This window comes from Morus notabilis, unplaced genomic scaffold (assembly GCF_000414095.1).
Source record: "Morus notabilis unplaced genomic scaffold, ASM41409v2 Scaffold577, whole genome shotgun sequence".
In the NCBI taxonomy this organism is placed as follows: Eukaryota; Viridiplantae; Streptophyta; class Magnoliopsida; order Rosales; family Moraceae; genus Morus; species Morus notabilis.
This window is the reverse complement of record NW_010357321.1, coordinates 351,860-366,863: the sequence shown is the minus strand read 5'-3', so window position 1 is coordinate 366,863 and position 15,004 is coordinate 351,860. Positions and strand designations below refer to the sequence as shown.

The window sequence follows — 15,004 nt, the reverse complement described above, 5'->3', positions numbered from 1 at the left end:
CAGCAGGAGGTAAGATTTTGCGACTTTTTTGTACTTACTCTGAATTCTATATAATAATCCGTTTAAACTAAATGTGCATTGAGCTTACAGAATTAATTTATTATCTAAGCAAAAGTCATTTTGTCAATTACTAGGACCAGATTGGTATTATATCTGGTGCATTTTGGTGGACCCCTATACTTCAGTATGGTCTTGACTGATGGAGCTCATCTTGACGCTCTGTTTTGTTTGTTATTGTGCAATTGCTACTCGTTTTGGTGATTTTCTAACCTGGGCTCTGTAATGTTTGGAATTTCTGTTTGCAGTCTGTTGATTGGTGATTGTGTGTAGCAGTCATCAGCGATCATTGTTCTAAGCTATATCTGTTTTATCTTTTAACAAATGATGAATTTAATTACCGAATCTAGCTTTTTGTGAACTGAGCACTTATTTTAGACAACATCTTTATCATTTAGTAGTAAATAGGACTTGTTGCTTTCGTGCAATATATCATTGTGACATCATAAGTACGGTGGTCTTTTGGTAATCTGTGGTATTTGAGGTGTAGAGAGGTATATGGATTCAAACTATGGTTCAAACCTGTGGTTTTGAAATTCAAATTTTTTGTGAGAGAAAAACAGTATAGTGGAATCAAAACCATGAGTTTGAACCCATGAAGAACCCATATACCAAACATGTGCTAAGAGCTAAACACAAACGAAAACCATCCTGATTTATGCTAGTATTGATAGTATTTTCGTCCATGTGGAACCTTAACAAGTTGTTCCCGTGGCGCATTACTTACAACTTCAGTTAAGAATACGACAGAATATTAAAATAACAACAACAACAACAACACTGTATTTGGTCTCTATTGTTTGGTGTCAGATCATTTAACTTCTATTTGTTTTCAGGTTGATGTATTGAGTAAGTTGCGGCATCCCAATCTTGTAACGCTAGTTGGCGCATGCCCAGAAGCTTGGACTCTCGTCTATGAATATCTCCCAAATGGGAGTCTTGAAGATCGACTCTGCTGCAAGGAAAATACGCCCCCATTATCATGGCAAGCACGCATACGAATTGCTACGGAGTTGTGCTCTGTCCTCATCTTTCTTCATTCCAGTAAACCTCACAGCATAGTTCATGGTGACTTGAAGCCAGCGAATATTCTCCTTGATGCTAACTTTGTTAGCAAACTTAGTGACTTTGGAATCTGTCGCCTATTGTCTCATGGTGAAAGTTCAAGCAACAATACCACAATCTGCTGCAGAACTGACCCAAAGGGGACTTTTGCATACATGGATCCTGAGTTCCTCTCAACAGGAGAGCTTACTTCAAAGTCAGATGTTTACTCATTTGGAATTATACTGTTGCGGCTATTGACTGGGAGACCTGCTTTGGGAATAACAAAGGAAGTGCAGTATGCATTAGATAATGGAAAGCTAAAAACACTCTTAGATCCGTTGGCTGGAGACTGGCCATTTGTGCAGGCTGAACAGTTGGCTCGCTTGGCACTACGGTGTTGTGAGATGAACCGAAAAAGTCGGGCAGACCTTGGGTCAGATGTTTGGAGGGTACTTGAACCCATGAGGGCTTCATGTGGTGGCTCACCGTCATTCCGGCTGGGTTCTGGAGAGCATTTTCAACCCCCACCCTATTTTATTTGTCCCATTTTCCAGGTAGTTCCTCTGTTATCATCTATTTTCACATAGTGCATCCATATTTATTAGATCTCTAAGTAGTGTGTGACTGTAATTTTCAATTTCTCTAGGGTAATGGGCTAGTTGTAATAGTTTATGAAACAAATGATTAGTTATTTCTTGAACATTTGTACCAACTACCAAGGATAGATGGTTACTGTGTCACGTATTCTCTTTTACTAAATTCAAGTCCCACGATGAACATGAATATCAGTTCATTGCTTCATCTAGTAATTCATTTATGCGATTATAAACAAACTCAAACTCTATTCATTTGTTGCCATGGTTAAACGAAACTCATCGCTCTTAACGCTATTTGCAAACTCGTAGGAAGTAATGCAGGATCCTCATGTGGCGGCAGACGGTTTTACGTATGAAGCAGAGGCTTTGAGGGGATGGCTGGATAGTGGACACGACACTTCTCCTATGACAAATCATAAGCTGGAACACTGCAATCTTGTTCCCAACCATGCTCTTCGTTCTGCCATTCAGGAGTGGCTGCAACAACATTGATATCTTTATGATTTTGTATGTTCTGTTTGGTTAAAGAATTGGTTATAATTTATAGTCCTCTGCACACAAATATATTTACACAGTACACACGCATGCCTTGTCGCAATTGTCTTATAGATAACACCTTTTCTTCTCTTCTGAGTTTCTCAGTTGTAAGAGTGCGACAAAAGATTGTGATGATTTTATCTCAATACTGTTTGTATATATAGAAGACAGACCAACTCGTTTTTACACGATAATTTTCCGTCTTATTGCACAGAAGTGAATGCATATTTATCCTGGAGTGGCAGTTGATATTTCCTGGAAAAGCTTTCAAATGTAATGTGGATTTCGCCTTTTTTTGTTTTTTAAATATTCTCCCATGTCGTGGATCTGTTGAAAACATGAGGTTCTTTCTAATCTCATTAATAGCTATTTAAGAGTTTGTTTGGTAGGCGGTTCGAAACAAATTTTAAATTTTTTTTAGAGAAAACACGTAGCATAACTTTTTAAATTCAATTTAATCTCTTTCCTATTGTTAGAATAGGATATCAATAGGTTTTGTATTAGTTGTAAATAGAATATAAATAGGTTTATTACAATGAGAAATGTTAAAGATGATTCTTTTCATCACTCTATTTGTGATTCTCACTTTTCTTTCTGCTCCTTGTTGCTTTTACTTCTCTGTTTGCTTGTCGTCGCTCTCACTTCTCACTTTTGTCATGTGGCAGAGTTGTAATAAAAGGTAAAATAATAGTCTAATGTTTTTTTTAATCGGAAAATGACATAACACAACATGGCAAAAGGGATAGTGAGAGTGACCCTAACACTCTCTTATTATAATATTGTTGCGTATTGAAAGAAATAAATAAAATCCCCCTTTTTTTTTTCCTTCTCTTACGGTGTCAGAACTATAAACTCCCTCGGAAACAACTATTTTTTTTTTTTTTTTTCTTTCTCTGTCCTTTTTTTTTGGTCGACAGCTTGCTCGGTCGAAATCACCTTCTGAAGCTATACTGTACGTTTTTTTTTTTTTTTTTTTTTTTTTTTTTTTTTTTTTTTTTTCATTTCTCCCTTCCTCATCACTTTCAATAAGTCTGATCCCAATTTCACTGCTGCTCCAAATGGTGAAACGTAACAGAGCAAGCCACGAGTGAGTTTCAAAAGTTCAACATCATATCGGTTGAACGGAAGGAGTTATATAAAATGGTCAGTTTATGAAGTTTTACAGGACTTATATGAAGTGGTCAAAGTTCGTGAAGCTTCACTTTCTTGAAGAGAGAGAAAGTTGAAAGAAAATGCTGTTGAAAAACCATTTTGACATATCGTGCGAGAAGCTTCACATTCTAATATTTAGGTATTTGTGTTAAGGTATTCTGAGGTCTTAAAATGCTAATAAGATTCTATTTTGACTTCTAATTTCAACTTTAATAGTTTTCTAATATCTATATCTTTGTGTTAAGTGAGTTTTGGTGGTCCTAAATTTTTGAAAAGTTACAAAGGCCTCTTTTTGACTTCTACTTTTTCACTCAAATACTGTTCTAATATCTAAATCTTTATGTTAAAGACACGTTTGATACACCGTATTATATTGTATTATATTGTATTGTATTAGAGTATCGTATAATATTGTTTGTTATTGTATTTTTATACGATACAATATTTAATTTAGTAAATTACATTATACGATGTTTACTATCATATTGTATTTACATATTAGTTTGTAATCGGATAAAATTCAAGTCTAATCAAAACGTAGCTCGGCTCCAATCTCAACCAAACTCAAGATTGGGAGCGGGCAACGAATAAGGTAGAGTTGTTCAATATGGATATTTTTGCAAATTTTTTTTAAAATGGGGTTAAATTATAATTTAAAAAAGTTTTGGGCCTAAAATATAATTTTGAAAAAGTTAATGGATCAAAATATAATCTTTTAAAAAAATTAAGGGGTCAAAGTGTAACTTTTAAAAAATATAGACCCAACATCATTTCGATCTCGAAATTTAACCTCAGTATCGGTCCTGAAACTTGATCATGACTCTTGATATTTGTAAAATATTTTATATGTTTTATAAAGTTAAATTGCATAATACGATCTAATAAAAATATATGTATTATATATCATACTATGTATTATATTAAATTTGAATTTCTTATTAAACTACGATGAGGTTGGTCCCTCTTTTAATAGACTAAGCAATGAATATGAATGAAGAAATGAATGTCCGGCTCATACAATGTATGAAATGTTGACAAATATTGTATTATTTTTTAAATAATACAATACATAGCCCTTATATGATGTACTAAATATGTCCTAAGAGAGTTGTATATGCTTAAAATGCAATGAAAGTACTATTTTGACCCCAATTTTTTCATTTTAATAGTCTTCTAATATTTTGATTTTTATATTAATAAAGTTCCGGAGGTCTTAAAGTGCTATTAAAGTACTAATTAGAAAAATATCAAACGATAAAGAGCTTATAAAAGCCAAAGAAATTCAAAAGCATCTTTGGGAGTAAATAAGCTAAAAGCATATTTTTTAAGCCAATCTGAAACAGATTCTAAATAATAGTATCAACCAAAAGTTACTTCCAAAAGGACTTGCTAGATGAAGTGGCAATGAAAAGGGAAAGTGTGAATTACTAGCATTTTTTTTAACGAGGCATACTTTATTGCCTTATCATGTACGGCATCAGCCGTAATCTACGGTGTTAATTGTTGGTTTCTCAAATTAGATTTTTTAAAAAAATTGTGTAAAAATGTGGTATCGATCGAATCACATAAATTAAAATTTAATGTGATTATTATTTCATGTTAATTTAACTACAAAGATATTAAAGAGAAGAATAAAAATTTTACCGTCGCTCGATTAGGACGTAAATTTTGAACTCCTCCAACACCGTCTTAAGCTCTTAAATTTCAAGAACACCACGGTTTTTTCTCAACGTATCTCCGGATTAACGTGAACTCGAACGTGTGGGCATTCTAATGGGTTTCTCAACACATGAGATGGATGAATAGGGAAGCCACCAATAGTTATCACTCACATTTCTCAAAAGTATGTTATGACACTCAAGAAATTTTCTTTCGTTTTTCTTTTGTTCTCCCGTTTTTCCTTTTTCCTTTTCTCTGGAAAAAACCTTTTGTTTCTCTCTGTCCGGCAAAAACTACGAGAACTAATTTCTCTTCTTATTAGTTAATGTGCAGCCGCACATTCTCTTTTTTTTCATGGTGAGGAAACGTGCAACAACACGTTTCAACACGTTTCCTCCCACTTCTCCCTTTTTTTTTTTGAGGAAACGTGCACCTGCGCGTTTCCTTTCTTTTACATATATATATATAAAGAAAATTCTTTCTCTCCTATTACAAAATGACTAAATTCATCCATATTAATTTAAAATAATTTTAATATTAATTAATTGAATTAATTAATATATGTGTATTTAGAATTCTCAATTCTATATTAATAATCATAACCCAATATGATATATTCAGTTCACATCAATCTTATGGAGCCATTGAGGGGAACTATGAACATTATAATTTTAAGCTCTAACAATTTTGACAATTAATTAACACCTTAATTAATATATCAAAATTATTAATTCCAAATTACTCCACAATAAATTTAGAATTGCACTCTTAAAATAATAAAATAATTATGTTCACAGAATTTGTATTGTTCATTGATATAGTCACTACATACGAATTAATCCTCCATAAACGGTTCATAATTAAAGCTAGGTATTTTTCGTTAATCTCTTTAATTATATCTTTCTCTATAAGTACCATTGATCCTCTAATGAATACTATATTTTATGATCCAATCATAAAATTGAGCGCTCTTATTATTCAAGTCCTGAATCAACACTTATGGGAACCGTCCATCTACTTCATTATGAAAGAATGGATTTCATATTGTAAATTAATATTCCTGTCTATTTATTTTACTATGCTCCCAATATACCAAGACTTTGACACTATTCACATGTGTCATTACTCAATATGTTAAAGAACATAATATCATAAATAGGAGTTTATTAATTACTCAGAATTAAGATTAATTCATATATGACCATCATTGATTAATATTGAATACTCTATTGAATAACGGAATTTATTAGAGATTCATAATTAATCGCGTTCCGGTCCTATGTAATAATATTACATAAAATACTTTCATTCTAATAATCTCATTATTAACAATCTAGGATAAGATTGTTTCATTCAGAATGTAATGAGCCGCATTAGTAATTTTAAATTAAAGATCCCAACTTTAATTTATAATTACAGACAAGTTTAGATTATTTTATTTCAAACATTATCCTCTGCATATAACAATTATATACAATGTTTAAAGTTATATCTAAAAATAATCTAGGGATTTTGATATTTATAAAACATCACATGTATGCAAAATAATATTGAAAAAATTCGTCATTTCATTGATAATCAACAAAATATTTATATCTTATTTGATTTATGGGCATATATCCCAACAATCTCTCACTTGCCCTAAAATAAATGAGGCATGTCTCTAAGTCCCATACTTTCAAGATGTCTCTAAAAACTGCCAGCTGGTAATGTTTTGGTAAACGGATCAGCTATGTTGTTTGCGGATGCGATCTTTTCAACTGAAACGTCTCCTCTAGAAACAATCTCTCTGACCAAGTAGAATTTTCGCTCTATATGCTTTCGTTTGTGGTGGTTCCTGGGCTCCTTGGCATTGGCCACTGCTCCATTGTTGTCATAATAGAGTATGATAGGCTCATGTATATTTGGAACAACTTCCAATTCCTTCAGAAATTCATGAAGTCAGACAGCTTCCTTAGTTGCTTCACAAGCTGCTACATACTCAACCTCCATGGTTGAGTAAGCAATACAAGATTGCTCGATACTCCTCCATATGATGGCTCCATTTCCCAAAGTGAACACTGCCCCCGAGGCGGAATTGCGAGAGTCCCTATCCGACTAAAAATCAGACTCAGTATATCCAATATGAATCAAATCCCTACCAGAGTATACAAGCATATGGTTTCTCGTCCTCCTCAAATATTTGAGTATGTGTTTGACTGCAACCCAATGATCTAATCCTGGGGTTGACTGGTATCTGCTAACCAACCCTACTACATAGCATATGTCAGGTCTAGTACATAACATTGCATACATCAAGCTACCAACTGCCGATGCATAGGGAACTCGTCTCATATCCTCTTCCTCTTGAGGTGTCTTTGGACACTGCTCCTTGGAGAGATAAACTCCATGTCGAGAAGGTAAATTTTCTTTCTTAGAGTTTTGCATCGAAAACCTGACAAGCACCTTGTCAATATACAATGCTTGAGACAATGCCAAAAGCCTATTCTTACGATCCCGGATAATTTGGATCCCAAGAATGTAGTTGGCTTCTCCCAAATCCTTCATTTGGAATTGGCTAGCTAGCCAGTTCTTTACTTTGGATAACGATTCTACATCATTCCCAATGAGCAGAATGTCATCTACGTAAAGAACCAAAAAGACCACTTTATCTCCTTGAATTTGCTTATAGACACAAGGTTCACCAAGATTTTGTTCAAAACCATAATATTTTATAGCTTCGTTAAATCTGATGTTCCAAGATCTAGATGCTTGCTTTAGTCCATAACTGGACCTCTATAATTTACAGATTTTTTGCTCTTGGCCTTCTACCACGAAATCCTTTGGTTGGACCATATGAATGGCCTCTTCAAGATGGCCGTTCAAAAATGCCGTCTTGACATCCATTTGCCATATCTCATAGTCATAATGAGCAACAATGGATAAGAGTATGCGGATGGACTTTAGCATGGCTACAGAGGAAAAAGTATCCTCATAGTCTACTCATTCCTTTTGGGTAAAACCCTTTGCAACCAATCTTGCTTTGAACGTTTCAACTTTTTCATCAGCTCATCTCTTTCTCTTATAGATCCATTTGCAACCAATAAGCTTAATACCTTCTAGTAGATCTACAAGCTCCCAGACAGAATTGGAGTACATAGACTCCATTTCAAGTTTCGTGGCTTCTTGCCATTTTTCTCGATCAATATCATCAATTACCATCATGTATGATAATGGATCCTCTTCATTGCCATCGGTGATTGCAACATTTGCTTCTCCATTTTTATGATAGCGGGTTGGCAATCTTATTTCCCTCCCATTGCGTCGTGGTGGCGGTGTTGTTTGATCATGGTCAGTGGTCTCCCTTGTTTGTCATCCAACAACTGTTGTCAGCATGGGGCTAATCTGATCAGCCAGTAATTCTTCTAGAACTATCTTGCTTCTGGGCTTGAAATGTGCCATATAGTTATGCTCAAGAAACGTAGCATTTGTCGATACAAACACTTTGTTATCCTGAGGACTATAAAACATACCTCTTATTGTTCCTTTTGGATAGCCCACAAATATGCAGACTTTTGAGCGAGGTTCCAACTTCCCAGTCTTTTCCTTCAACACATGTGCTGGGCACCCCCATATGCGAATGTGTCTCAAACTAGGTTTGCGACCATTCCACAACTCTAGGGGTGTTATGGTGATTGACTTAGATGGAACTAAGTTCAGAATGTATACTGTTGTTTGTAATGCATATCCCTAGAATGAAGTGGGTAAAGAAGAATAACTTAACATTGATCTCATCATGTCAAGTAAGGTGCGGTTTCTTCTTTCAGCTACACCATTTTGTTGTGGTGTGCCAGGTGCAGTGAGCTGAGATATTATTCCCTTTTCAATCAAATGGTCTTTGAATTCATAATCCAAGTACTCTCATCTTCGATCCGATCTAAGAGTTTTGATTGATTTGTCGAGTTACTTTTCAGTTTCGGCACAGAATTATTTGAACTTTTCAAAGGTTTCGGATTTCTTTTGCATTAGGTATGCATATCTGAATCTCAAATGATCATCAATAAATGTGACAAAGTATTCATAGCTTCTCCTCGCTTTGACATTGAAAGGACCACATACATCAGTATGTATGATTTCAAGGGGTGTCTTTGCTCTTTCACCCTTTGCCGAAAATGGCATCTTGGTCATTTTTCCTTCTAAACAGGATTCACAAACCGGTAGAGTGCCAACCTTTAGCTCTCTCAATGGACCATCCTTTGCTAGTCTTTCAATCATATCTATGTTTATATGACCTAGCCTTAGATGCCACAAGTATGTTTCATTTTCGTTAGAAACCTTTCTTCTTTTAGGGGTTGGTTCATCGACTTTGAACATTTCAGTTTGTAGCATTTCGTTGAATATGGGTTTAACAAAGTAAAGACCATCATAAAAAAAAAAACCAGCACAAATATGAATTCCATTCTTAGATAAAGATACAGAGTCAATATCAAAAGAAACAGAAACAAATTGTTCACGCAATCTAGAAACTGAAAGTAAATTTCGTTTGAAATTCAGAATAAAATAAACATTGTCTAACAATAAATATTTATCATTTACAAAAGAAAGTCGCACTGTCCCTACTACCATCGCTGAGATCCTTGCCCCATTGCCCACTCTTATCTGGAAAGATCCATCTTCAAGATCCCTGGATGTTTCAAGCATCTGTAAAGAAGTACAAATATGATTAGATGCCCATGAATCAACTATCCAGGTAGAGAAGTCATTATCAACTAAACATGTTTCTATGACCAGTAAATCTGATTTACCTTGCTTCTTAACTTTTAGCTCATCGAGGTACCTTTTGCAGTTCCTCTTCCAATGGCCGTCCTAGTTGTAATGGAAACACTTTCCCTTAGACTTTGGAGTAGCCTTATTCTGCTTGTTCTTCTGGATCTTCTTCTTCCATTTGCCCTTATTGTTCCCCTGATTCTTCTTATTCTTATTCTTTGATGAAGAAGGCCTTCCTTCAGCTGTGTTGGCTTCAACAACGTTTGCCTTGCCTCCCTTATCACCTATAAATGACTCAAATTGTTGCAGCTCAGTTAAGTTATCATTCTTTTGGTTCATCAGATAACTTGTCCTGAATGGAAGGAAATCAGGAGAAAGTGTCTCTAGTATCATGCCAACCTGAGCATTCTCATCAATCTGAGACCCATTAATTTCAGCCTCATTAAGATGATTAATCATCTTAAGCACATGCTCACGTACAGAAGAACCATTCTTCATACGGCCGTTCATAACGGCTTTGACAGCAGCGTGTCGGGCTGAATCAGATGGACGTCCAAACATCCTCTGAAGAGTGTCCATGATCTCTCTAGCAGTCGCAAGGCCTTCATGCTGAGTTCTCAGCACTTCATTCATTGCTGCTAATAGGTAACAACGGGCCTTGTTGTTAGCGTTGATCTAACGATCATATCGCTCGGTCAAAGTCTTGGCGGCATCGGTTGGAGGCACTGGAGGACAATCCTCCTTAAGGACAAAATGGTAGTTTTCACAAATCAAGAGGATATTCATGTTGCTTTTCCATTTGACAAAGTTTTCACCATTCAAAATTTAGGAAGCGAGAAGTGTGAAAATAGGTTTTGACATTTTTGCTGAAAATAAAGAATTTAACTCAATCAACATTTTGCATAAATATCACTACTAAATTTAAGGTATATAAATATGATGCATGAATGCACATGTTAAATACACATATACATGTTTAATTGCCTAAGGAATTTTAATCACCACAATTAAGTGCCGCCGTAGGGTAGGTCAAATAATTGCTAATTAAAATGAGACTATCTCAATTAATAAATACTATCTGAAATATCTCATACTTCTAATATTTATTAATTTCCTTTTTATTTAGGTCAAGAAAATAATTAACCAATTTAATTATGTCTTTATGAGTGTAACCCACCGCTTCAGATCTTTTAGACTTAACTTAGAAGTTACCGCCGCAGGGTAGGTCAATTCTAAAATACATTGTTAGAGATCTTATCTCTTTGAAAGTCAACCTTGTTATTATAATTAATGAATACCCTCCGTAGGGAGGACGAAATCAAAGCGTCTCGGGGTCTCATTAATTACTCACGGTGTTGTACTAACGGTGGAGACCTATGGGTTATATTGTCATATTACCTGCTCCCACTCATTATTTACAAATGGTGTATTTATTTTATAAAACAACTCTTGCTTTATACTTCTCAGTGAATTTAAATAATTTAAGTCACTAAGATCTAAATAATTTTAAACAACTTTAAAATTATATTAAGTCATTTGTGAATTTTAAAATTTAACATTTAAATTTATAAATTTCACATTTGACTTATTTAAATTTTCCAAAAAATATTTGCTAAATAATTTATTTAAATTTAATCTCATTAAATTTAACAACTTCAAATTTAATCTTATTAAATTTAATAACTTTGAATTTAATCTCATTAAACTCAACAATTTGGCGCATTTAATTAATTTAATTTACTAAAATAATTTTAGAATTAAAACATATAATTAATGCGCATCATGCATGTCACACATATAAACTAGGTAGACACTGTTATCCTAGATGGCACGTTAGATGCATGACAATACAATTATTATCAAACATAATAGATAAATAAATAACATGCAAGCGAAATGGAAAAACTTAGCCGGGTTCCATAGACCTAAGAATTACAACCCCATAATAATAATAAAATAAAATTACATCAAAATAGGTCTTCTTGTAATTCTCCGTCTTCAAGTATTCTCCATCTTCATGTCTCCTTTATGGTGCATAAAAAAATAGTTTTTGGGCCCTTTTTTAGGATCTGGGCCGGCTAGAAAAACCAGCCCAGATCACTTTAGTCTCTGCATCATTATTGAGGCAGAGCAGGCCCTTATTGGGCTTGGGCCTTTGCACCATAAGGGGCCTTGCACCTGTGACTGCACCTGAAAGTGCAGTCACCTGCCATGGTCGACATTCAGCCATGGCAGCCGCCCCTTCGCCGGTGACTGTCACCGGTGACCGTACAGTCACCGAAAAATTTTTCTTTTTTCTAATAGTTTGGAACTTTTCTAAAATAAATAGTTGAAACTCTTCCATGATGATCCTCTTGCGTTAGGAGAATAATAAATTACATATTGATTCCTATTTTACAATTGATCTAATCAAAATAAAATAGCAAAAACTAATTCCATGGAACTGGAAAAATTTACGACCAATCCATTCGCATAAAACATAACCATCACACAATAATTATACAACATATGCATAAGTGCATGCCCATTATACATCCAAGAATTATCACATAATTAAACGTTAAATTAGCATGAACTAAAGACCGCTCTGATACCAATTGTTGGTTTCTCAAACCGGATTTTCAAAAAAAATTGTGCGGAAGCGTGGTATCGATCGAATCACATAAATCAAAATTTAATGCGAACATTATTTCATGTTAATTTAACTACAAAGATATTAAAGAGAAGAATGAGAATTTTACTGTCGCTCGATTAGGACGTAAATCTTGAACTCCTCCAATACCGTCTTAAGCTCTTAAATTCTGAGAACACCACGATTCTTTCTCAACGTATCTCCGGATTAACGTGAACTCGAACGTGTGGGCGTTCTAATGAGTTTCTCAATACATGAGATGGATGAATAGGGAAGCCACCTATAGTTATCACTCACTTTTCTCAAAAGTATGTGATGACACTCAAGAAATTTTCTTTAGTTTTTCTTTTGTTCTCCCGTTTTTCATTTTTCCTTTTCTTTGGAAAAAATCTTTTGTTTCTCTCTGTCCGGCAAAAACTAGGAGAACTAATTTCTCTTCTTATTAGTTAATGTGCAGCCGCACATTCCCTTTTTTTTTTCATGGTGAGGAAACGTGCAACAACACGTTTCCTCCCACTTCTCCTTTTTTTGTTTTTAGGAAACGTGCACCTGCACGTTTCCTTTCTTTTACACACACACACACACACACACACATATATATATATTAAGGAGGGGAGGGTGAAAAAAAGAAACGTGGAGAAAAGAAAATTCTCTCTCTCCTGTTATAAAATGACTAAATTCATCCATATTAATTTAAAATAATTTTAATATTAATTAATCGAATTAATTAATATATGTGTATTTAGAATTCTCAATTCTATATAAATAATCATAACCTAATATGATATATTCAGTTCACATCAATCTTATGGAGCCATTGAGACGAACTATGTACATTATAATTTTAAGCTCCAACAATTTTGACAATTAATTAACACCTTAATTAATATATCAAAATTATTAGTTCCAAATTACTCCACTATAAATTTGAAATTGGACTCTTAAAATAATAAAACAATTATGTTCATGGAATTTATGTTGGCCATTGATATAGTCACAACATACAAATTAATCCTCCATAAACGGTTGATAATTAAAGCTAGGTATTTTCCGTTAACCTCTTTAATTATATATTTCTCCATAAGTATCATTGATCCTCTAATGAATAATATATTTTATGATCCAACCATAAAATTGAGTGCTCTTATTATTGAAGTCCTGAATCAACACTTATGAGAACCGTCCATCTACTTCATTATGAAGGAATGAATTTTATATTGTAAATTAATATTCCCGGCTATTTATTTTACTATGCTCCCAATATACCAAGACTTTGATACTATTCACATGTGTCATTACTCAATATGTTAAAGAACATAATATCATAAATAGGAGTTTATTAATTACTCAGAATTAAGATTAATTCATATATGACCATCATTGATTAATATTGAATACTCTATTTAATAACAAAATTTATTATAGATCCATAATTAATCGCGTTCCAGTCATATGAAATAATATTACATAAAATGCTTTCATTCCAATAATCTCATTATTAACAATCTAGGATAAGATTGTTTCATTCAGAATGTAATGAGCCGCATTAATAATTTTAAATTAAAGATCCTAACTTTAATTTATAATTACAGACAAGTTTAGATTATTTTATTTCAAACATTATCCTCTGCATATAACAATTATATATAATGTTTAAAGTTACATCTAAAAATAATGAATTTTGATATTTATAAAACATCACATGTATGCAAAACAATATTAAAAAAATTCATCATTTTATTGATAATCAATAAAATATTTATATTTTATTTAATTTATGGGCATATATCCCAACATTAACATAATTGGCGTTGTTTATCATTTCTTTTACCGTCCTCTACTATATTTTTAATCCATCTCAAAACGTCGGTTGTTTTATTATTATTATTATTATTATTATTTGTTTTCCCGATTCCAATGATTGTTGCTGTAGACTTCGTTAGCAAGTGGTAACAGCACCATAAGAGGTGCACAAGTCCAAAAACTCATCTTCAGCAAAAAAAAAAGAAGAAAAAATAAATTAATTAATTAAAGGAAAAAAATCCGAAACTCATAACCCCAAAATAAATGGAAAAGCTCGCCCACCCATCAGAAACAGTTTTCGCCTTTAGACTTTTATATGTGTCTTTGTAATTATTGGCAATATTCATAAGATAATGCTCAAAGAATTTACATGTTTCTAAAATCAATAATATAGGAGGATCTAAACTATTCACTCATTTTTTTTTTTGAACTGAGATTTGAATATTTAGTAAGAGATATTAGATATTATTTATTGGGAAATATTGCATGTTGGGTGGTCTAAGAGATCATGTGTACCTGTGTATACACATAGAAATACATATGCTAAACAAAAAGAAGCATATATATATATATATATATGATCCAATATTTAAAATTTGATGCCATTGCCCATTAGTGTATCTATGAACACATGAGAGGTGCTAAATTAGCTAGGTCAGATGTCGGTTAAAATTCAGAAGCTAAACTAACCAAAATATACCCCACTTTAAGTGACTAAACATTTGTCTATAAAGAAATGATATATATATATACACATACATATAGACTGCTTTTT

At 33.4% G+C, this 15,004-nt stretch overlaps 1 protein-coding gene across 2 annotated transcripts in view; it reads left to right on the top strand.

The window, feature by feature from the left end:
- Positions 1 to 2,396, top strand: part of LOC21395628 (U-box domain-containing protein 33) — a 6,791-nt gene extending 4,395 nt beyond the window's left edge. For both annotated transcript variants that reach the window (XM_024168250.1, XM_024168254.1), the window contains 2 exons: positions 892 to 1,658; positions 2,010 to 2,396. In XM_024168250.1, the coding sequence (XP_024024018.1) occupies positions 892 to 1,658; positions 2,010 to 2,192 (950 nt within the window). In that variant the 3' untranslated portion in view covers positions 2,193 to 2,396. The remainder of the gene's footprint in view (positions 1 to 891; positions 1,659 to 2,009) is intronic.
- The last annotated feature ends 12,608 nt before the right edge of the window (positions 2,397 to 15,004 follow it).